Raw genomic sequence first — 22,012 nt, 5'->3', positions numbered from 1 at the left:
GAGTTTAGGACTTGTATTTTGATATTGTAAAGTTTCAATATCAAACATCTTAGAGAAATCTGCAACTGAGGAATTAAAACAGCCACGACTGATGACAAAAATTCAAGAGTTGTCATAGAACTTATTTATCCACGTAAGCTGTCCTGGATTGTTTCTAGCCAATTCAGTGTATGCAGAACTACTTATCCTGATTCAGCTTCCCTTTTGGTCTTACCCTTCTGGATGTGAATCGGTTCATCGTGTTATTTTCCCTGGTGAGTTGGGCACTTGGTTTACTGTATTGTGGATGATTCTTCTTTACAGGACAGAGAAGAGGAAAGAGCCTCCAAAGTCTTAGGCACTAAATGGAACTTAGGTATATTGCTGTCTTCAAAACTGTTAATTTTTAGATCATCCTAGTCCTGGGGGTAGCTTAAATTTATTTGAAATTTCAAAATTGAACATCCAGATATTGATGTTTTGACTCTGGGCATTCAAGACAAAAAGCTGGGCAACACCAGTACTTCAACATCGGTGAGTATTTACAACTTACTTGACATACAAGCACATTTTTTTTCCTACTTACCTCTTGTCACAATTCATCTGATAAGTACTTTTAAAGAAAGCTTCATGTACTGAGCTGAAGCCTCCAAAACATGCCGGAAGTACTCGCATCCTTATAAAATATATATTTGACTAGAACGCTCTATCCAGCGATGAGAGAAACATAAGGTCAGTTCTCTCTTGTGTCAAAGATCAAAAATTTGTCCTGACAAAAAAGGAAAAGTACCTTTCTTGCCTCTTGAAACCATTCTTACATGACTGAATTAAAGATTCACCAGTCCACAGAAAAAAGCAGAAGTGAACTTTACTTCCAAACCTGTTAATTACAGCCAAAATACAAGACATAGCATTCTAGCACCACTTGCTACCAGGATTATCTGTGTGGTTCATCCAGTAGTCAAAATTCAGTGCTGTGAAATTTGAGTTAGGGAGATGCAATCCCTGTAGAGGATCTTCGGGAAACATCCTTGTCCAACTTCTTCCATGTGCATGAAGAGCCTACCCCGGGATATTCCATTATAGAGCCGAGACATTAAACAACAGCTGTCCTAACATAACAAGATTTTTGTCTTCTGTGGCCTATGGCCAACACTCCAAGGTAAGAGAAAACTTTTGGCAGTGCTCAGCAACACAGATCTTGAAAAATGACTTCTTACGTGCTGAAATGATTTAAAACGCAGTCAAACATCAATCTTTCACCCACTCTCCATTCCACAACTGGGTGATACTGCCCAGGAAATAAAGAACAGCCAAAGCCACGAGGCTTGCTCCTGTTGCTGTGAGATAAACAGAGCCACTCTGAAGTTTCACCTGAGAGCTAACAGCCTGTTGAAGGGAAGTCCTTAGAACAGCTCTTGATTTCTTAAAACATGTACATTGCTACATATATAATAGTGCAACTTCTAGGAGTCAGGGATCATTTTTACATCTCATCATCCTGGTGGAAGAAGTGGTTTCGTTTTGATAAGATTCATTTTGGTTTATTATTTGTACTGCACACTTCACACAAGTTACAAAGGACAAAGTTAAGTGCTCCCTTCCCCTGAAATACAAATGCTGAGGTTTATGACAGATCTCTTTCTGCAGCTGTGGACATTTATTCCACATTTTAAAGAGTGCTGAATCTTGCACAGACATTTTACTGTGATGGCAGCAGTAATTAGCAAGGTAAAGAAATTTATTATTTCTTCCATCAGTAGTTCTAATAAGAAGAGGGAGAGAAACACACAAGGAAAAACAAGGTAAAAGAGTTGTAGGGCCTCAGTTGGTCCTTTGTTGGCTCACTTTTTTCATAGTTTTTAATCAACACTTATCAATGATTTTATGATTTTTTTTCCATTACATTTTTTTTTCTGCATTTAACAAAACCTTGGCCTGAAGAGATGCATTTCTTCTATTCCCTCACAAGCCATACTCCTTTTTGACACTGACCAGGGAAGGCACTGTTATCTTCCTCAAAATCAGCCCTTTTAGGGCACTAACCCACCTGTTATTGAGGTAACAGGTCATGGAAAGCTGTCAGGCACACTGTATTAACAGTTAGTAGATTGGCAAAGAAGAGAACACCAAACAGGTGGAAAATTACCTTCTTTATCTACATGAGAGACAATAGAAAAAGAGGATTGGTCCCAGAACACACAGAGAAAAAAAGCTAAAGGCTTAAAGGCAAAAAGGTAATGAAGACATCTTCATTACTGGTATGCCAAGAGCTATAGCCCATTTGGTGTAGTAAAGGAAAAGACACCAGGGAAGGCACTACGGCTAATTACTATAGATCACACAGTACATGCCTTTGTGGGGTGTGTTTTGAATGTGCATCATCCAACAGAGAAAGTTCAGTAATATTTTGGCTGATGTGCACCTATGGGTATGCAGCCTGCTGACTTTTGCTGGTTGAAAAGTTAAAAATAATTTAAGCAGTATCCTAAACCCTAACATTTTCACAACTCAATCAATTCTGTCTGCAGGTAAGACAGGTACACCTGATACTCCCTGTGCCAGAAGTTCTGAGTTCTCTCAGCTTAACAAGTCATCCATTTGACCACACTTTCAAAATTAAGTGAAGCTTCAGGTTGGAAACAGACTGGTTATCCTTTTGCTTCCTTAGGGATCCCTACATGGGTTGAGTTGCGAGCACGGGCGTTCCATATTTCTGTTATCTCTTCTCACTTGCAGTAATTGGTTCAGTAACACAAAAGTATGGCGCTGTGAAGAACACTTGCAGAGACTCCATAGGAAATTACACATGGGCAAATAATTCAGAGGCCTCCAGCACAGAAGCGATGTGCAGGGGAGCATTCCCACAGACAATGGCATGCCAAGCTCTCACATTTACAGGCCTGGGGAATAACCTGTTCTTTCCTCTTTCTCTGCCTTAGTTAGGTCTCTAATTTCTTCATGCTTATTCCTACAGAATTGCTGCCTGCACCTTTTTTTTCCTCCTCACCTGTACACGTACATATTCGCATGAGCTCTCATATGCTCCCTACTGCCCCCTTGGTTTGGGTACTTCCATTGCCATTGCAAATTGCACATGGGTTTTTGAAAGTGTAGCACCTACAGTTTCTTCTGTTTGCCTCCGCATTTCAGTAACTCCCATCGCATGTTGTCTCAGCTTTCTTACTACATTCATAATGAGAGCCACCTTGCTATGTTACTTCCCTCCTATGTACTCAGTAAATGCAGTATCAGCAGATAGAAGGCAATCTGTTCCCAGTCCCAAAGAAGCCTCTCCAGCTTGATGGAACATAAGCTCCTCCATTCTAACTTTTCCTTGTAACTCAACCCCAGAGAAGAGAAATCAAAAAAGCACAAGAAGAATTAAGAACACACCTTTTTTTAAAAGTCCATTAAATCACATTCATCCCTAGAATTAAGCTGTGTCATCTCCCCACCTCTGGCTTAGCCAGCTCTCTCTCCTTTGTGCAGTATCTTCCAGGTGATCACCACAGGAGGCACCAAGGGTGGGGAATTCCTCTGTAAGGATCCGCTGCTTCTTATTTATGTAGATAGGCATCTAGCCAGAGCTCCCCTGAATCTTTCAAAGAGCTGCCAAGAGAGAACCACATTTTCTTACAAACAAGATAATGAAATACTGCAGCCAGGGAATATAATCTCGTGGGACAAATTCCCATTTATAAATTAAGCAAAAGAAACCCTTAGAGACAAGGTAATGTAGTCTACAGCTCCTTGGAAAACATTAAGAAGAAACAAACCACATGATCTACATCAGACCAAGACTAGAAGGTTAAAGGAAACAACTTAAGTAGAATTAAAACAAAAGAAGCAAACATGGCAGAAGAGAAACACATGCTATTGAAGGACAGGAGAAAGGAGGCGGGTTCCCTTCTCCTGCTGCTACTGAAACCAGTGCCATGACTGAGCACTTTTCCAGTCCCGTTCACAGCCAGCCATGCTATCTACAGCTATTCACAGAACTTCTTCTGTGATTCAAGTTGGCTGCCTCTCCACTTCCCACGTGTCTTGCTTGTTCACTCTGTAATACTGGACAGCCCTTCACCTAGGGAATGCATTGGGTTGATACGTACTGCACTATATCTGCAAAGGCGGTGAGCAGTGGCTTGCAGTGGTACTCGATGCCATGTTTGGCACACAGGGACTTCACCAAGGGGGCCACCTTCCAGTAATTGTGTCGAGGCATTGTAGGAAAAAGGCTGTGGAAGAGAATATGGTGATTTCAATGGCATTCAGTGCCCCACAGAATTCCTACACCTCTTCTGTACCTAAGCTTAGGAGGCACACTCAGCTTCCCTCTGTGCCTATAGCCATTATCACTATCAGTACTACCCATGAAGCTGACAATTCTCTATCACTCCTGTGCCATGCTACTCATATCCAAAGAAGTGTTGGTGCTCCCCAGTGCTCCACAAAGTTTATGACCATCATTTGGATTTCCCATTTCCTCCCCATATTAAGAACACAAAATTTAACCCCATTTTCCTTTGTTCTTGTCTTAGCTGATAAAGAAAGATGGATCTTGAAGGCTCTTTAGGTCTATTGTAACTAGCACTCCCCCAAATTCTCTCACATTCCCAACCCATGCTTCAACTCACTGGTGCTCGATTTGGAAGTTCAGATGTCCACTAAACCAGTCGTTGAATAAGGACTGATGAACGTTACAGGTTGCCTGGAGCTGAGAGAGGAAAAAAAAAAAAAAAAAAAAGATAACATTTAAGTGTTGTTTTTTTTTGGAACGCTCCTTCTCTTACATTTGTCAGACAACATTAAAAGGTGCAAGTTCCTTATCATCATGTGCCTCCTGATTGAATATAACAAGTCCAAGAGCCATCTCTAGTCAACACAGATGGTCATGCTGTGGTATATGATTGTTAGGGACATAATTTAGGAGAACAGACTTGACTTCCCCAGTAAGATAAGCAACCATAACTCACTGTACAAGTCCCTTCACAACTCTCACTTTAAAAAAAATGTGTAATGCCTTCAAAGCTGAAATGAGACAGTGCAGAGAAAGAGATCCATCCTTCATGTATGGGAAGATCTCCACTTGAAGACCACTGTAGCATCTCTGGTTCTTTTCCCTGAGAGATGTGCTTAGCATCTAAAGCCTCCATCCCACTTCTGCCTACTTTCTTCGCACATACCACTCACTTCGCACAGTGAGAAGAAAACATAAGCAGCTTGTGCTATCAGCTCTCATCACTGCTGCAATCAACCGTCTTGGACAATACCCAAGAGAGTTACATACCCCGATCGATAAACTCTATCATTGAAAGTCACAGCTCTCTGTAAAGAAGGTCTTACCTGGGTAGAGAACCAGTCCACGTTCTTATCATAATCAATATGCATTGGGATGTGATTCATTTGTGTGACCCAGACAAACCAGTTACTCTCTATGAACCTGTGCACACAAAACACACACAAAAAACATCACTACTCTCACACCCATGCTATAACAAGTCAGTACAAAACACTTATTCATGTAAGATGGTCATCATTTGATAAAGTTAACACCAAACATCTTTTCAGTAGATGAAGCCTATGCAGACCTTCTACAGGCCCATGCCAAACCAACCACCTCTGTCTCGCTGAAAGGAATAAGGGGGCAGAAGAATAGACAGCAGATGGAAAAGATAACCAGCAGGCTGAAGAAGAGCTGCCATGAAGGGAACCAAGTAGAAAAAATGAAGGAATTTGAAGTTGAATGATACCTGACTAACAGATGAAGCCCCAGGATACCCTTCACACCCAGCAAGGGCAGGTAGGTGAGAAAGAATCTGATGTAGAAGGTCAGCATCCAGGCCAGGTCCTGTAACATAGGGAACAGATAAAACTTCATTAATAAAGATATTAAATAGTACCGGTCCCAACATGGACCCCAGTGGGACTGCACTCATCACTGATCTCCCCATGGAGGTTGAGAAGTTGAGCTTTGTCTGCACCTCTCTGGATGGAGCCATCCAGCCAACTCCTTATCCATCGAACAGCCTTCAAAGCCATCTCTCTCCAATTTAGGGACAAGACTGTTGTGTGGGACCATGTCAAAGTTCAGGTAGATGACATAAGTTGTTCTTCCCTTGCCTATTGATGCAGTCACTTCATCACAGAAGGTCACTAGATTGGTCAGGAATGATTTGCCCTTGGGAAAACCATGTTGGCTGTCTCAAAATGCCTCCCTATCTTCCATATGCCTTAACATAGCTTCACAGAGGATCTGTTCCATGATCTCTTGAGGCACAGAGGTGTGGCTGACCAGTCTATAGTTCCCAGGGTCCTCCTTTCTACCCTTTTTAAAAATGGGACTGACATTTCCCTTTTTCCACTCACCAGGAACTTTACCTGGCTGCCAGGACTTTTCAAATATGATGGAGAGAGGTTTGGCTGCTACATCAGTCAGTTCTCTCTGGGAACACCTTTTGTTACCCAGCTGTGAATGGATCTTCATAGAAGAGAAGGACTGCATGGAAGGCAGACTCTGTCCCCCAGCAAACATTTCCCTGATCACATACCCCACCTCCTTGACACAAACAGGTCAAAGTTCCTCCCAATAAGTCCGCATTTCCTACACTGAAACGTATCCACAAAACTAGGAAAAGTCACCACTGGAAAAATGGAGCTAACTTACCACCCACTGTTTCCTCTGTACCACGAAGTAGAATATGTACCACTGGAAGTAAAGAGGCACCAGAGCTGGGGGACCAACTATAACAAAGAAAGAGATTGCAGAGACATTAACCATGCCAGTGTGATAAAAACATTGACATAAACTTAAAAAGTAAGGGCTTGAGGAAATACTGTCCATAGAACTGCATAAAGGTAGGGTTACTCACTGATGAAGAAGTACTTGTGCTGGTGGTTATAAGGCATGAATTTCTTCTTTTGGACACCAAGCTGTTAAAACAAGTAAACTATTCAGGCCACAAAGACATCTAAAGACATTTGTGCACACACTCCTATCTACTTTCTCAAAGAAATGCATGCTTAGATAACTCCTAACCTTTGAAACAGGTATCCTACCAAGTCGTACCAGCATCCACCATGCCATTGGCTTCATTTTTCACTGGTACTTCAGCCTACAACTATGATATATTTTCTGAAAACCTCCTCACCATGCATTGGATGCCCAATAGGTTGGGTAGTCCCTTGCAGCACAAACAGCAAAGTGCACTTGAAGCTCTTTCCCTACAGAGGGCACAGTTGCTTAAAAACATTCACATCAAAAACCACACAAGGCACAGTGAACAGCTTGCTGCCAGGATAGAGCTCCATTAAAAAGAAAAACCTGTGATACTATTAACAAAGACAGCGTGTAGAACTCCCACCTACTTACAGTTAGTCTCCAAAGCAGAGAAATTAGCATCTAGACATTAAACTGTGTCTACAGGAACACGGGTGAACAGATTATCCTTCAAGACTGCTAATTTTTCGGTGTTCACTGTATAAACATAACAGATCACATCACTGACTTCCCCGAGGGACTCCAGTATATCCCTGCACATGTCCAAACTCATTCTGAAAAGCAGCCCTCTTTTCAACATCTGTGGAGCTGCTACCAGCAGCCACATGTTCCTGCCTCTTCTTTTGTGATGGTTCTAGTGATCACTTTGATTATGATCCCAAATTGAATTAATCATGAAGACAGGAGGCTTAGGTTCTGATTCAGAAAGCATTTTTACAGCTCTGTTGTCAGGTATATACATCACTGTGCTGGATTTAATGTATTTAACTTAAAGTGTGTAAGGATTCATCTGAAGTTATACACACGCCTTAAGTATTTATCCACATAATGCAAAGCTAAGAACTAGAACATAATACACATCAAATTTTCAGACCCTTAATTTCAAATCAGAGAATTACATGAACTTGTCATTATGACAAATATTTCATCTTAAGCCATTTTCTGTATGTGCTCATTTTACAGAAGCATGTGGTTTTTTAAAACCTTCAGAAAAAATCTGGAAAATTTCAACCCACAGCAAGAATATATTAAGGAAAAAAAAAAAACATAGAAAACTGCTGCAGCATTAAGTATATGGAAGTTACTGATGCATGAGAATTTTGTTTCTTCTCTTTTTTTTTTTTTCAAAGGCCACTAAAGCCAAGACACGCTTTCAACAAATTCCTGAAATACTGAGACCAAACCAAGGGGTCACTAGTCTCCCAGCTCTCTGCAGCTTTCCAGAGCTGCATGCTGCAGCCTCTCAGACTTCACCAGGTCTCACCTCTACAGAGAGTGTTTTTCCCAAAGCAAAAAATAAGGGGTGCATGTTAACATCGGGGTCCTTTCGGAAGCAGTTGGGTTTAGCATGGTGCTGGAAGTGGAGGTGATTCCACCAGCTGGCTGGTGCTCCCTGCAGGAAGGGATGAGAATATAATGCCATTAAAAAACTGCATCTTCTGCCCTTAGTCCTCCCTCCCAAGTAGTTCCTTGCATTTCCTTTCTTCTCATACTGAGATTGTTTTAGACTGTACAGACTCCTAGGGTAGTCTCTAGCAGCCACTCTCAGCACTGGCTGCTCACCTTCAGATGGCCGATCACAAATTTATGCACCAAGTGATTCCATCTGGATTCGCTGAAGACTGAAAGATGTCCAAAATCATGCTGGAGCCAGCCAGCCTGGGCCTGGAAGGGGAGGAAAAAAAAGAAAGAAGAAAGAAACAAACAAAAAAAATCAGTCCTGCCGGGAAAAGAGTTGGGAACTTCTGAAAAGGGGACTTTCAGGGGACTTCACTTAACGATTCCCACTCTCCTCATGACTTTATCACTGGCTAACAAGAGCACCCTGTCACAGAGAAGCATTTCCATTACTGATACCCCATCCAAACAATTACTAATTACTGTACACCAGTGCAGTCCAGACTCTGCCTAATGACTTTTGCTCACAGACCCTTGTTTTCATGAGGAAAGAAAAAAATCAGGAAAAATGTAACACAGCTAAGAAACAGCTTTTATTCTCTTACAAAACTGCAGTGGAATTGGCAACGAAGTTTCCTTTAAGGAACAGCTTGCTGCTGCCTCCTCTGAGTAGTTGTAATTCCAGGAGGATCAGCTGGCCACAGAAGAAATAGCTGGGGCTTTCAGAGCTGTTCTGCTCTCTCTCTAATTCACTGTAGGTTCCCATGGGAACACAGCAACTTGGCTCACGCACAGTTCCTTAGAGTTCTGACACAAGGGACCTCAGAAGTGTAGCATGGCTTACACAGAACGAAGAAGGCTGGGAATAAGGAGGGCTTTGACAGACTACGGAAAGCAAAAAGCAGCAGGAAGCCCACTCTACCTAAAAATCATGTCATGGTACTGTAACTGCCCCCTCTGTGGAACTCAGGGAGAAGCAGACTTCTGAGAAGTCCACAAAGATCAAGATTTCCCCTGTGCTTATGGCAACGTGGACCTCATTCTCAAAGGACTGGCTTTTGGTGTTTCTGGGGCTGTTTTTTGTTTTTTTTCCTCCCTCCATTTCAGTGCCTAGTTGCTTACCTGGACAGTGCCTAGAAGCACCGCAGAGATGAGGAAAGGCACTGTGGATGATCCAAAATACCAGATGGTGAGCCAAGCTGCAACATCCAACAACAAGATGTGACAGAGATGCAGCATGAAAAAGGTGCGGTTGGGTTTGAGGAGTCCCATCTTCTCAACAGCTACACGGAGTTCACGGAAATCTTCTACCAGCTTTTTCTGCAGGGAGAGCCAACGGTGAGCATGTCCTGGCCTGAAAATGCCTCAGGAACCCTGAGAGGAGCTCTGTTTCCCCTCTCAAGGAGAAATGTGGCAATGGCTTAAAGCTGAGAGTCAGTGACTTAAGAGACAAACCTTCAGTAGCTATTTTATGACCCCTAAGTATGCAAGTACCTCTCTGACAATGAAGAGTTTCTTTAGCTGACTTATTTACCCTCTCCATTCCTACCCACAGGTGATAGATGGTGTAACAATAAAGGAAATTCTCTGCCAGTCTGATTTTACTTTACACACCTGTCATTCTGAGCACAGCTCCTCTGTCTCTCTACAACAGGAAAGCTGCATAAGAACGTGTCTCGGAGGCCCCAAAACCCTAGGCCACTACTAATGACATTAAATCACGGGGAAGCCTCAAACTGACAACGATTCCACAAGGCATTATCATTATTATCAGTAATAAAATATCACTATTTTATGTACAGGGATCTCAGGCTGCCAGTAAGAGAAAGTAAAGAGCAGAGTTTCGACACAAATAACAGGTTTTTAAGGCACTTACATTCTTGCTGGGCTCAAAGCTGGGTTGATCTGGTGCCAACTCCCCAATCAAGAGGGGGCTCATGTACTTTCTCACCAGTGCCTTGTCAGGATGAAACGCTATGAAAGGATCCTGAAATACAGATAGAGGAATAGGATGAGAAAAAACACTTTAGGTGATGGCAAATGGAAGTTTTTCACGATATTTAGTAGAAAGCAACCCAACCAATGGATCTGGCTCACAGCACAAGACATGGACATATTAGAACGAGTCCAGAGGAGGGCCACAAAGATGATCAAAGGGCTGGAGTCTTCTTATGTAGATATGCTGAGGGAGTTGGGGTTGTTCAGCCTGAAGAAGGCTCCAGGGAGACCTTATAGCAGTCTTCCAGCACCTAAAGGGGGCCACAGGAAGGTTGGGAAGGAACTCTTTGTCAGGAAGTGCAGTGATAGGACAAGGGGTAATAGCTTTAAACTAAAAGAGGGTAGATTTAGATTAGATATAAGGCAGAAATTCTTTACAATGTGGGTGGTGAGGCACTGGCACGGGTTGCCCAGTGAAGCTGTGGATGCCCCATCTCTGGAAGTGTTTGACAGGCTGGATGGGGCTTGGAGCAACCTGGTCTGGCGGGAGGTGTCCCTGCTCATGACAGGGGAGTTGGAGTTAAATAATCTTTAAGGTCTCTTCCAGTCCAAACCATTCTTGTGATTCTGTGCACTGCTCACCAATAAACACGAGCTCACTTCCATCTAACTTCTGAATCTTAACACTTCACGTCCTGTTGAACCTCAAGATATATCATCTGAACCATATACTCCCATCTCCCTTTTGCCTTAAGCATCATTCTTATTTGTGCTGACACTACATACCGTGAAATAAAAGTCAGACCAGGGAGAAAAGCAAAATGTTAGCACAAAAACTCAAGGACCTAGGTGAACTGGGAAGAATAATGGGACAAGCAGGACACAGATGGTGGCAGCTCCTGCTGACCCACACCAGTCTCTGAGGCCCCACGTTGCTCCTGATGTGCCTTCTTGGCAATCTCCAGCACCCACCCTTCCTTTGAAAGATCTCTAGTTAAGAAATGGATTGAAAAGGAGGCTGATGCAGCTAGCTCCAGGTCAGCTCTGTTGCACTTCAGATGTAGCATCACATATGCAAATAAAGGAGGGAAAAAAGTGAATAAAGAAGTTAATGTGAATAAAGGAGGGAAAGAAGAGAGAGGCATGTTCATTTGCATTTTCTCACTGAAAGAGGCAAAAAAAAAAAAAAAGGGGGGAGGTGTATGTGGGCCGGCCAGAGAAGGATGGTACCACACATTTAGACCAATCGTTACAATCAATGCAGGCTGTAAAACCTGGCAGAGCAGTCTCAATGGGAGGCTGAGAAACGGAGGACTACATTCTAGAAATCAGAGCACTGTAGTAGCACTTGGCAAACTAGAAGGAAAACTGCTCTTTCTTTACTTGTTTTCGGGTGTTTTTTTCTTAGGGGGGCAAGGAAGAAGATTGTTTCTTGTGTGTGCTTTGCTTTGTTTTTATTTAATGGAATTTACTTGGCTCAGGTTCCTGAGAGGTCAGCAGTTCAGTTGCACCCAGCAGCAACACAGATCATAATGCCTAAAGAATGCTGTCGGATACAATCACACCACCCGGCTGCGTCCAGCCCTACACGCTGGCAGCCACTACGAGCAACGCGTTTCTGATCACACAACAGCAACAGAGCTTACAAAACGCATGTGCATGTCCTGGCCTCGTGAAGTATGTGCAAATTCACGTATTATCTTTGGCTTTACGCTACATAGATATGAAGGAGTGAAGGAAAGCACTAGGTCTCAAGTGTCGTATTTTCTGCTCAGTGCCTAGTGTTAAAAGGGACAAAAAGGAATTGAAACATAACCCAGCAAAGCACATGAGATGGAGCTTCACATCCCATACCTGCTCCAGGGTCCGGTTACTTAACACCTGGAGAAATGCACACTTTTTTTTTTTATTTTTGGGGGGGAAAAGACACAGGCAGACAACCAGAGGAACCACAGTCTACCACACGCCTCACTTCCAACTCTAACAATGATTACTCACCTTTGGCATTCAGACAAAAACGATTTTTCAAAAAGATTTCGCCCGCCTATAATCTCGTGGAAACATTGCGCTGCCTTTTTGAAGGTAGGGGCTTACCGTGCCCCTACATAAGGCTTCGAGGAGCTAGGTCTTAGACTTGCAAGGAATAATTCTTCAAAAGCTGGGTCCTACAGCTGCAAGGAACCATTCTTCCTGTGAACGCAGCAGCAAGCTCAGGTGTTTGTTTCCAGATCTGGTCTGCGGCCAGGTGTGCACGAAGCGGGAGAGCTCCTGCTGCCTGTGTGTGTCCTAAACCCGGCAGAAGGCGCGATGCCAGCCCTCCACAGCTCCGGCAGCACCCTGGGTGCCTCCACAGAGACAACTTCAGAGTTGTTACGGTTGGGGAGCCCTCCAGGACCACCAGTGCCACCACTGACCCTGTCCCCAGGCACCACGTCCAGCCTCCCCCTGAGCACCCCCAGGCTCGGTGCCCCCACCACCTCCCCGGGCAACCCGTCCCAGCGCCTGGCTGCTGTTTTTGAGCAGAAACCTCTCCTTATCCCCACCCTGAGCCTCCCCCCCCAGCCGCCCCTCACCGTGGCGTCCTGCCCGGCGTAGTGGCTGATGACCCGCGAGCCGCCGGGGTGCCGGCGGTGGAAGCGGCTGATGTCGTACACCTTCCTGTCGATCACCAGCCAGCGCTCCTGAGGCGGCGGCCCGCGGGCCGAGCGCTGCGCGATCTCCTCCCAGGTGAAGCGGCGCGGAGCCGGGGCCGGCCCCGGGGCCTCCATCTTGAGGCGCGATCGCGGCTCCGGCTCCGGCTCCGGGCCCGCCTGGGCTCGGCCGGCTCCGCGCCCCTCGCCCCGTCCCGCTTAGCCCGCCCCCCATTGGCTGCCTCCGCCGCGAGGCCGCCCCTTCCTCCGCGCTCATTGGTCCGCGCTCGCCTTGTGCCCGCCCCTTTTCGCACCCCGCCCCGCGGGGGCTCTGCCCCCCTCAGGCAGCGGGGGGAGACCGGGAATGGGGGAAAATGAGCCCAAAACCGCGGGCACGGAGCTGCAAACAGCCCCGGGGATACCTCGTCGTGCTGCTGCTGCGGCTGAGGAAGAAATAATTCGGAATATGTTATATGTAACGTGAAGTATAACGTTAGCATTGGTGTTGGTTAGCGATGTCATTGGTAATTAACGTTAATAATTGGCGATGTTATTGATAATTTATACTAATTATCAATTATAATCGTTGAGATATCAATATATAATTGTATTTATTTTATTATATATTGTATTATATACAATATTATGTATGATTATATGTCATATTATATATGTAATAATATACTATGTAATAATATACTTCATTATATTAATAATATTACTATATAGTATGTGCTATATTATTGTATTGTTTTATGTATTTTTATGTATTTTTTTATATGCTTTTTTATATAACAATGTAATATACCATGTAATACATAATATAATATATAACGTATTGCATAATTATATATATATATGTGTATATATATATATATATATATATATATATATGTAAAAAAAAAACTCAGTATATTATTTACCTAATAATTTTGGCTTGCCTAAGGACTGGTTGGCTGCAAGTCGCGTTTCTCAAGGTGTCGGTGCTGGCACGGGTGCTGTTGATGTGCCTCTGCCTGCAGCCAGGGAGATGGGAGATGCAGCTGGATCCAGCTCGCTGCTTGTGTCGCATCACGTCGAGGCGATCCGGGGGGGAGGAAAGGGCCCTCTGCAAGCCACAAGGACAGGCTGGCAGGGACATCAGGTAGTTGCACATGAGCGGGTGCAGAGTCCTGTACTGTGAGGTAAAAGCATGGGGAAAGGATCAGAATCTCAAGTCCTACGCTACTTGGGAAGGACAGAGGCTGGGTGGTCAACAACAGGTAAAGACACAAGAACTGATACAATTTGCTCATCTGAGAAAATACCATGGATAGGATTCAGAGAAAGAAAGCAGAACAGACCAAGGAGCCACGCCAGAGGAAGGATGCACAGACTGTGCAGCGCTACCTACACCCCAGGTGCTTCCTTTAGGACAATTTTATAACCTGTTTCTCCTCACTTCTGGCCTGGGGACCCCTCATCACTCCTCGGTTGCATTTCCCCTTCCCAGCACATCCATCTCTCTCTTCTGCCTCTCCTGCCTCCCCCTTCAGCCCATCTTGTCCCCATGGCTAGGTGTGCCCCATATCACATTATATCCCATAATATCCCTGCTTGCACAGCTGAGAATGAGTCTTCAAACAAACACCCCCAGCAAACAGACTGAATAATCGTGGGAATTCACACACATACATTGCATATACATTAAAACGACTGCCTTCACGTACAGCTCCCTTATGGCCTTCCCTCACAAGCCTCTCCTCTCTGAACTCTCCTTGCTGATTCCAAGTTTCTTTGTTTTCACTCACACCTTCCCATCTGACCTAGATAGAGCAGTTCCTGTTGTCTGTAACCATAGAAACGAGGGATCACTAGACTGCATCCCCTCATTCTGAACATCACCCTGTTACTACACTGAGACTTTCCAGCCTGGAATTCTGTGCCTGCACAAAACACTGGATCAAATATAATTTTTTCTTTTTTTTTTTCTCCTTTCCTTTAGCAATGCCACAGCTAATACCTCAAGTTAGGCATCTCTGTTTATACACATCTGCACTGTTGTCCTTGAAGGAAAAGGTTCTCTCCTACTCTCAGCAAAAAATAAATGTTGTTTTTTACTATGTTGGCTGCTGACTGTCTTGCAAACATAACCATAAAAGCATTGATAAATGACGCTTAGCATCTTAAATTCAACCATTATATTCGGAATAGCGCAGGAATAGTTTCTACGTCTTTCTGATTACCTATTGCACAAATGAATAATTACCACAAATTCAGTTAATGTTTTCAGTTTGACTTCTCATCATGAATATGGGTGGCACAGTTTTCCTTATATACAACATCTGAAAAGAAAAAAAAAAAGATTGTTCTTCTTATACAAATGGGGCCTTAGGAATATATTTTTAAGGGATCTTAACAGTTATCAAAAAATGTGACTGAGTTGGATAAAGTGCACTCTTGTTCCCCTTATAGGGCTCCTCTGATTTCAGCAGGACCAGAAGCTAAATGCGATGTTAACAACTTATTTACAGATTTTCCCAGACAAATTATGTAATGGAATTAACATTAAAGCTTTTTCTGATACAAAATCATGGCTTTGTTTGTTCCCGCAGTAGATGATTCAGTCCAAGACATCTTGCAGGCTACTTGAACCATTCAAGTCCAGGCAGCGAGGGGTTCAATGTCCTGCTGCAAGCCTGCTCAATGGGCCTCACATTGGCAAGAATGAAGTCTTTGTAATAAAGAGTGCAAGGAAAAAACAGCTGCCATTATACACTTATTAACATCCTACATCCAGCTGTGACTACCTGCATTAACAGAGAGTCAGTCTTACATTTCATTTAATTGCTTTTTAACTAGGTAAAACAGACCTGGCTGCTCCGTTCTTCCAGCAGCATTCCCTCTTTTCAGTGCTCTAACTTGTTTTACCTCCACTACTCCCATCTTCATTTCTCTTTATTGTCATGTTCTAGCCATGACCCAGCTTCCCAGACTATCAAGGACCACTGAAAACATGAGGGAAGATAGATGATCTTTGTTTCAGACTTCTGACCTGGCTGCAGTTCATTCCTAACATGGCTGGGGATGGCCACAAGTCAGAGATATTAAAACTCCTCATGTCCCTACAGTCATGTGGCTGTAGCAGTTTCAGATACCCAGGTGACCTCGGTGATAAGGGATCACTAAGTACATGCATGTGCACCGTGGTGTGTCAGCAGAGAGGCTGAGAACAGGATCAAGGTGTTAAAGGAGAAAATGCTAGGATCAGGAGCAGCTCCTGTTTGAGCAGAATGAAAAGCTGAAGATGTACGAGATGCAGACCATTGCCAATACAATTAAAACAGTTACTCCGACGAAGCAAATGCAGGAGGAAACCATCAATTTTAGCATCGTTTTCATTATAAATTATTACAAATTTATACTGAAAAGGCAGTGCTAAAAACAGAACTTTTATTTCCTTTTTCACATCCTGGTGGGTATTTGCAATGCCTGCTGCTTCCCATACCAATTAAGGGTGATTATGTAGTCTGCTTCCTTGGCATGCAGACCAGCTTGTGCCCTGACCTGACAGTCCCACATGGCCAATCCAAGATCCACTGCAGAAGGTGAAATTGATGCCAGTGCTGGCAGTATAATGTGAGCTTCTGGATTTTCTTTGTTTGCCGTGTAAAGTTAGCTCTCAGCCAAGACAAGTGCCACCAATTCTCTTCAAAATGCTAGCATATGTCAATGGAAATACTAATTATTTTTCTTTTTAAATCCTAAAAATTGCAGACAAACCGTATAGTATGCAACAGTGGAAATCTTTCAGGGTGGTGGTGTTTCTTGCTCTTCAGCACTGTATATCCTATACCTATGTTTCATTCTGAAGCTCACACATCCCCAGTCTTCATTCAGCTACAACCAAATATTCTCTGTGCCCTTCAAACACCTGCTCCATGTTCCTCCCACGTGCCCTTTACTCACTGCTCTCTTCTACCTGCTCCATTTCCCATCAGCTGCTGTGGAGCCTGCCAGACTTATTTAACTTCTGCACTGAACTCTGTAAGGGGACAAGACAACCAACACAAAAAAAACCTATTTTCTAATATTTCAATTCCTCAGAATCTGTTTCTTACCTTTACACCAGCAAACCAATGCACAACACAGAGCAGATACCTCAACTAGCATTCTCTTTCCCCTTTCTGTGCTAGCTCAGCAAGAGGGCCTTCACTTACTCATTAGCTCATGTATTTCTATACTACTCTGAAGAACAGATGTACCCCATCTATGTGTTCCTCCTACAAAAACTACCATGCTTTGCACTTCTCCATATCCCCATTTCCATGCTTTATTGCCTGCTGTGTTTCTCACCATCTTTGCCCCTCTCTCCTGACTACCCTCATCAAACTCGGGGCCTTTGTGTCCATTGCACAAATTCTCCGTGCTGCTAAAGCTGCACCGCACAACAAACGCAGCCTTTCACCTAGTTGGCCACAGAACAACCCGTTCTCTCATTGCCTTGGCTGGTTTTGTGCCCCATGAGCCAAACAAACCCTAGAGCAAGTGCCACATAAAGCCTTGCCAACGTTACAGGCTGTGCTACAGAAAGATGATAGTGCTAGGATTTTTGTTTGTTTGGTGGTGGTTGTTTGTTTTGTTTTGATAGAAACCTTTAAATGATTTGCCATTAAGTTATTACACAATTATCTGTGAAATATCCAGGGCATCAAATGAAGAGATCAGTACGCAGACTTGGTATCAATGTCCATCTCATGTATATGACAGACGATTCCAAAATGCACCTACCTTCTTATCAATTCATTTCTCCCAGGGGAGGACATGCTCAGAGAAATCTACACTTCAAGCCCAGAGTTTCCACCTGTAGCCAGCCCATGCACTGATCATCCACTGCTTAAAGTCATCAGCTCTGAAGCATGAACTTCCACGGACTAACTGGAAAAGTTTTACATAAACAAGATAATTACTAATAAGAAATAGCCACCAAAATAATCTGATACCTTTCTTTTATTGACGAGACATCTGATGGACTATGACCATCAGTTCATGCTGTGAGCTACAAATAATCCATATCTTTATCTCTACAAGGTCAAAAGAAACCATGACTTTGAAACCACTTTTGGATACAGAGGACATAACCTTTAATTAGGACACGGAATGAGCAAAAATATTTCATGAGTTTGCAAACTTAAATTCATTTTAAAAAAATCTGGCTTTGGAGTGGATTTCCCCACACAAGCTTTCTTTCTAATGATACAATAACCTTAGGGAAGTTCAAAGAAATGCATCCTAAAAAAAATTAATTATAGTGTGTTTTCTTATTTCTTTTTCTGTGTTGCCCAATGGCCCTCTTCCTCTTGTTAGACATCACTATCCTCTTCAGCTTTGCAGTCTTCTATAAAATAATACAGGTGAGAAAGGAGCTCTGCAGGGCTGTAGTCCAACCTCCTGGCTCAAAGAGGAGCTACTGTCTCTCTCAGCAGAGTCAAAGAATCTACAAAATCAGATCTTGAGTTGCTATTAACAGGAAAATCATTTGGATTCAATAATTTAAAGCTGTGCAGAATCTCATTCTGCAGAAGCAGCAGGGCAAGAGATGCTGCAGGCCTTTGTCCTGAACTGGTACCACAAGTGGAAGTGTTATAGTAATTCAAATGACCCCACAGATATGCCAAAAATTACAGATGAAAAACAAAAATAAATCTTCATATGCACTAAAAAGATCACATCATGGTATGGGGGTTGTACTACCATATTTCTTAGCAAACAATGCTTATAACAACCTGACTTTTACAGTTAGTGCCCTGTTTCAGAGCTGCAGAGTGAAAATTCAAATAATCCATAGACAAATTACACTATACTCCCAAGCAGAAACTCAGAATATCAGTAGATACATCTCACAACAGGACCAAAGTAAAAAGAGAATAGAGGTCTCTCAGAGTTGCTCCTAAATAAAATGTTCAGACATGTTTTCTACCCCTACCTCTTTCTGTTTGCATTCTATGGTGGAACTCTCTCGTAAAAAGATCAGCAGAATGCAAAAGGCGAAAAAGTGATGACCTGAAAAAAAAAAAAGGCAGAAATATATATTCATGAAAAAGGTAGGTGACTCTCACTGCTGCTAAGAGCTTATGTTTCTTTAGACATAATTTCTCATTTCATTGCATTTGGAGTTCCTTAAGTGCAACAACACTAAATTCCTCTGTACTCTATCAGGCAGGGTTCACTAAAAAAAAAAAAAACATTTTTTTAAGTCCCCATCCAAAAACACGAGAAAACAAACTTACATGTCTCTGTGTGCTTGATTGACTGATTTGCTGCATTTGCAAATAATTATCAAGTAACTTTAACAATGGGAGAAAGGAAAAGAATAAGAGGAAGACAACGAGGCTAATAGCTTGATAGTTATGCCTTTCACAGAAGTGCACCAATATCTTTTTAATAACCACCCCTTCTGACTTCCTGAAGAGGAAATTGCTAGGATATTTAGTTGCTCTCCCCCTCCTGCAGTGACGTCCCATTGATAGCACATAGTTTTCATGTCCCGGCTCTCCCTCGCTTACCCTGCTGAGCACCACAGCACAAGCTCGTATGAAATATGAAATATGATGCTTCACAACAGTGCTCCTGATTTTTACTGATTCCTGTTGCGAACTCTTAAATAAATGGTGCGCTTCAAAAACAGAAAAATTTGGGCACATTAACCTAGCCTATGTCATTCCTGTGACATCCTTTCCTTTTTTATATATATTTCCTTTTACTAAACAGAAACATTCTGAGGATGATAGCACCTAAACGCAAAATGAATATATCTAAAGCATTTCTGCTTGTCCCTTTCATTCAGTTCCACTTTTACCACCAGACTCCATCGCTCTTTTTCATGTTTCTTTCCCTCTGGATTCTTCTGGGCAAGGGTACTTTTTCCCTGCAATCTCAGCCCACCAGTCTAACCCAGGCTTCCCTTCAGGATCCACTATTTGCTATACAAGTCATTACAGCCCCTGTAATCGGTCAGTGAGGCTGCTCAACATTTCACATCGCCAAGCCCCAAATCCTCCAGGGTGGACGGATAAATTATTTGCTGGCAGGGTTTCTTCCTAGGAAACAATAATGACCAGTCAAGGAAAGAAGCAATGGGGTCTTCCAGACAATTGTCTTCTTCTGGACATCCTCTCTGGGAACCTGCTTGGTTTTTGAACAGTTTTCAACCAAAGCCACTTAAACTGGTGACCCTGCCTAAGACGATGTTAGCACTGGTTGAAGCACACTTGATGAGGTCAGGAGCTGCATGCTCAGTGCACATGTACATGCACATACAAGCCTTCTTGACGTACGTTGCAGAGTGATATTTATTGGATTTATAAATGATTTACCTACTATATTATCTAGTAGGCTCTGAAGTTATAAACTAAAAGCTCCAAGGTAAAAAGTTTTTCTTAAAAAAAGGAGGGGGTAAGAAGAATGAACCATTTATCAATGGCAATTAGTTCCCAGGATAAACCAGAAATAACAGAAGGAACAAGGTTTTAGTATGCACCTGTGCAAGGTCGCAAAGATAGAAGCACGTGGACTCCACCGAAAAACCACAGCGGCGGCAGCCTCCAGGTGCATGATTACGAGTAAAGGCAGGCTGTGAGGGCACACCCTTAGCACTACAAGGCTTAAAGCATCCAGCTTGCTGTTTGACAGCACCAGTGGGATTGGAATCCTGAAATTCAAAGAACACAGCACAAAAATTAAGGGGGAAAACTTTTCCCGCGTGACATGCAGCAAGCTTCAGCTCCATTTAAATAGCGTCCTTCTGACATGAATAAATGTCAGAGGTCTATTTTGAACCAAACTAAATAAAACTAGCAAGTCTTAGGAAAACATTCCTTTCATTTTTGACTTCCATCATCCCACACCACAGAAAAGGCTGCTTGATAGTCTGAGGTTCTCATGCAGCAATAAGACCAGGCAGAAGCAGAAGAACCTACAGCATGCCTTGGCATGAGGACAGCACCAAGTGATTCCCACTGGTATAGAAGCAATGGGTGTGTTTTCACTTCAGTCTCCATTCCTATAGCCCATGTAGGGAGCGTAGGTGGGAAGGAGGAGAGGAGAAAAAGATTTTTAATTATTCAGTCACTGTTCCCAGCAAGCCCATGGCAGCAGGCAAAACCAGAGCACTCTTATCCATGCTTGCTCTAAACTAAGGCTGGTTCTGGACAGGAGCACAAGAGCACCAGGGCTGGAGATGCATCTTGAAGTTTCACTGAAGAAGGTGCTCTTATCTTATGTATAAGCTCCTTCTTTCAGCAGAGATGTGGAGTAGATGGCTGAAGAGTAAATAAATGCATAGAATTTAAAACATTTGATAGTTTACCAAATGTTTTTCCCCCCTATTTTTGTAGACACAGGGCTACTGAAACACAAGACAAACGAAGGTCCAAGCTACTGAACTCTTGCTCTTGTCCTAAGATTTGATCATAGGGCAGAAAAACACTTCTATTCTCTAACTCAAGAGGGGCAATCTGTAGAGTAAAACATTTGAACAGCTCATGTAGGAAGTCTGCTTAAAAACAGCTAGAGCCTCTAGAGAAAGGAATAATAAACCTTCCACTTACTAAAGCAAACAGCCACAAGTAAGGATACTTAGTGCCAGGAAAGCTGCAGATCATGACTGCCTTGCCCTGGAGAGCAGCCACAGATATCCCCAGATGTGAGATAGACATCAGCGAAAACGCTGGCCCATTGTTTTTGCTCCTGCACTGCAACGCCTTGCATAACCTAACGACAAGGATTATTTTAGCATAGAGTGCCCCACGGCAAGGAAAAGGCTGCGCTTTCTCCCCTGTTAATAAAGCATCGCCCTGAGTGGGGGATCGTTAGCTGAGCCTGTTGTGAGCAGAACAAGCAGGTCTTGTGTGATGGAAGGAACTGTGGAGGCTGACAGCCTCTGAGTCTGCAGGGCAGAGCGAAACGATGTAAATTTCGGGCAGGACACCGATATCAAACATCCCCTTTTGAGGTGCAGCGCTAGCTGAGAAGTAAGGCAGTGATTCTTGGAGAGAAGAAAAAAAGAAAAAAGAGGAGGAGGGGGAAA

General features: G+C 43.2%; 1 protein-coding gene across 1 annotated transcript; it reads right to left on the bottom strand.

The window, feature by feature from the left end:
- Window positions 1-831: 831 nt before the first annotated feature.
- On the bottom strand, window positions 832-13,237 carry FADS1 (fatty acid desaturase 1). The gene is given in 13 exon segments (XM_068684904.1): window positions 832-3,591; window positions 4,092-4,217; window positions 4,617-4,696; window positions 5,326-5,422; window positions 5,733-5,830; window positions 6,647-6,723; window positions 6,852-6,912; window positions 8,244-8,372; window positions 8,543-8,644; window positions 9,500-9,697; window positions 10,254-10,364; window positions 12,889-13,053; window positions 13,055-13,237. Coding segments are annotated over 13 exon segments (1,464 nt in total). The 5' UTR covers window positions 13,223-13,237; the 3' UTR covers window positions 832-3,539.
- Window positions 13,238-22,012: the final 8,775 nt, after the last annotated feature.

The sequence above is a fragment of the Anas acuta genome, chromosome 5 (assembly GCF_963932015.1).
Source record: "Anas acuta chromosome 5, bAnaAcu1.1, whole genome shotgun sequence".
NCBI lineage: Eukaryota > Metazoa > Chordata > Aves > Anseriformes > Anatidae > Anas > Anas acuta.
The sequence above is the reverse complement of the archived record's forward strand: the minus strand, read 5'-3'. Positions and strand labels throughout refer to the sequence as shown.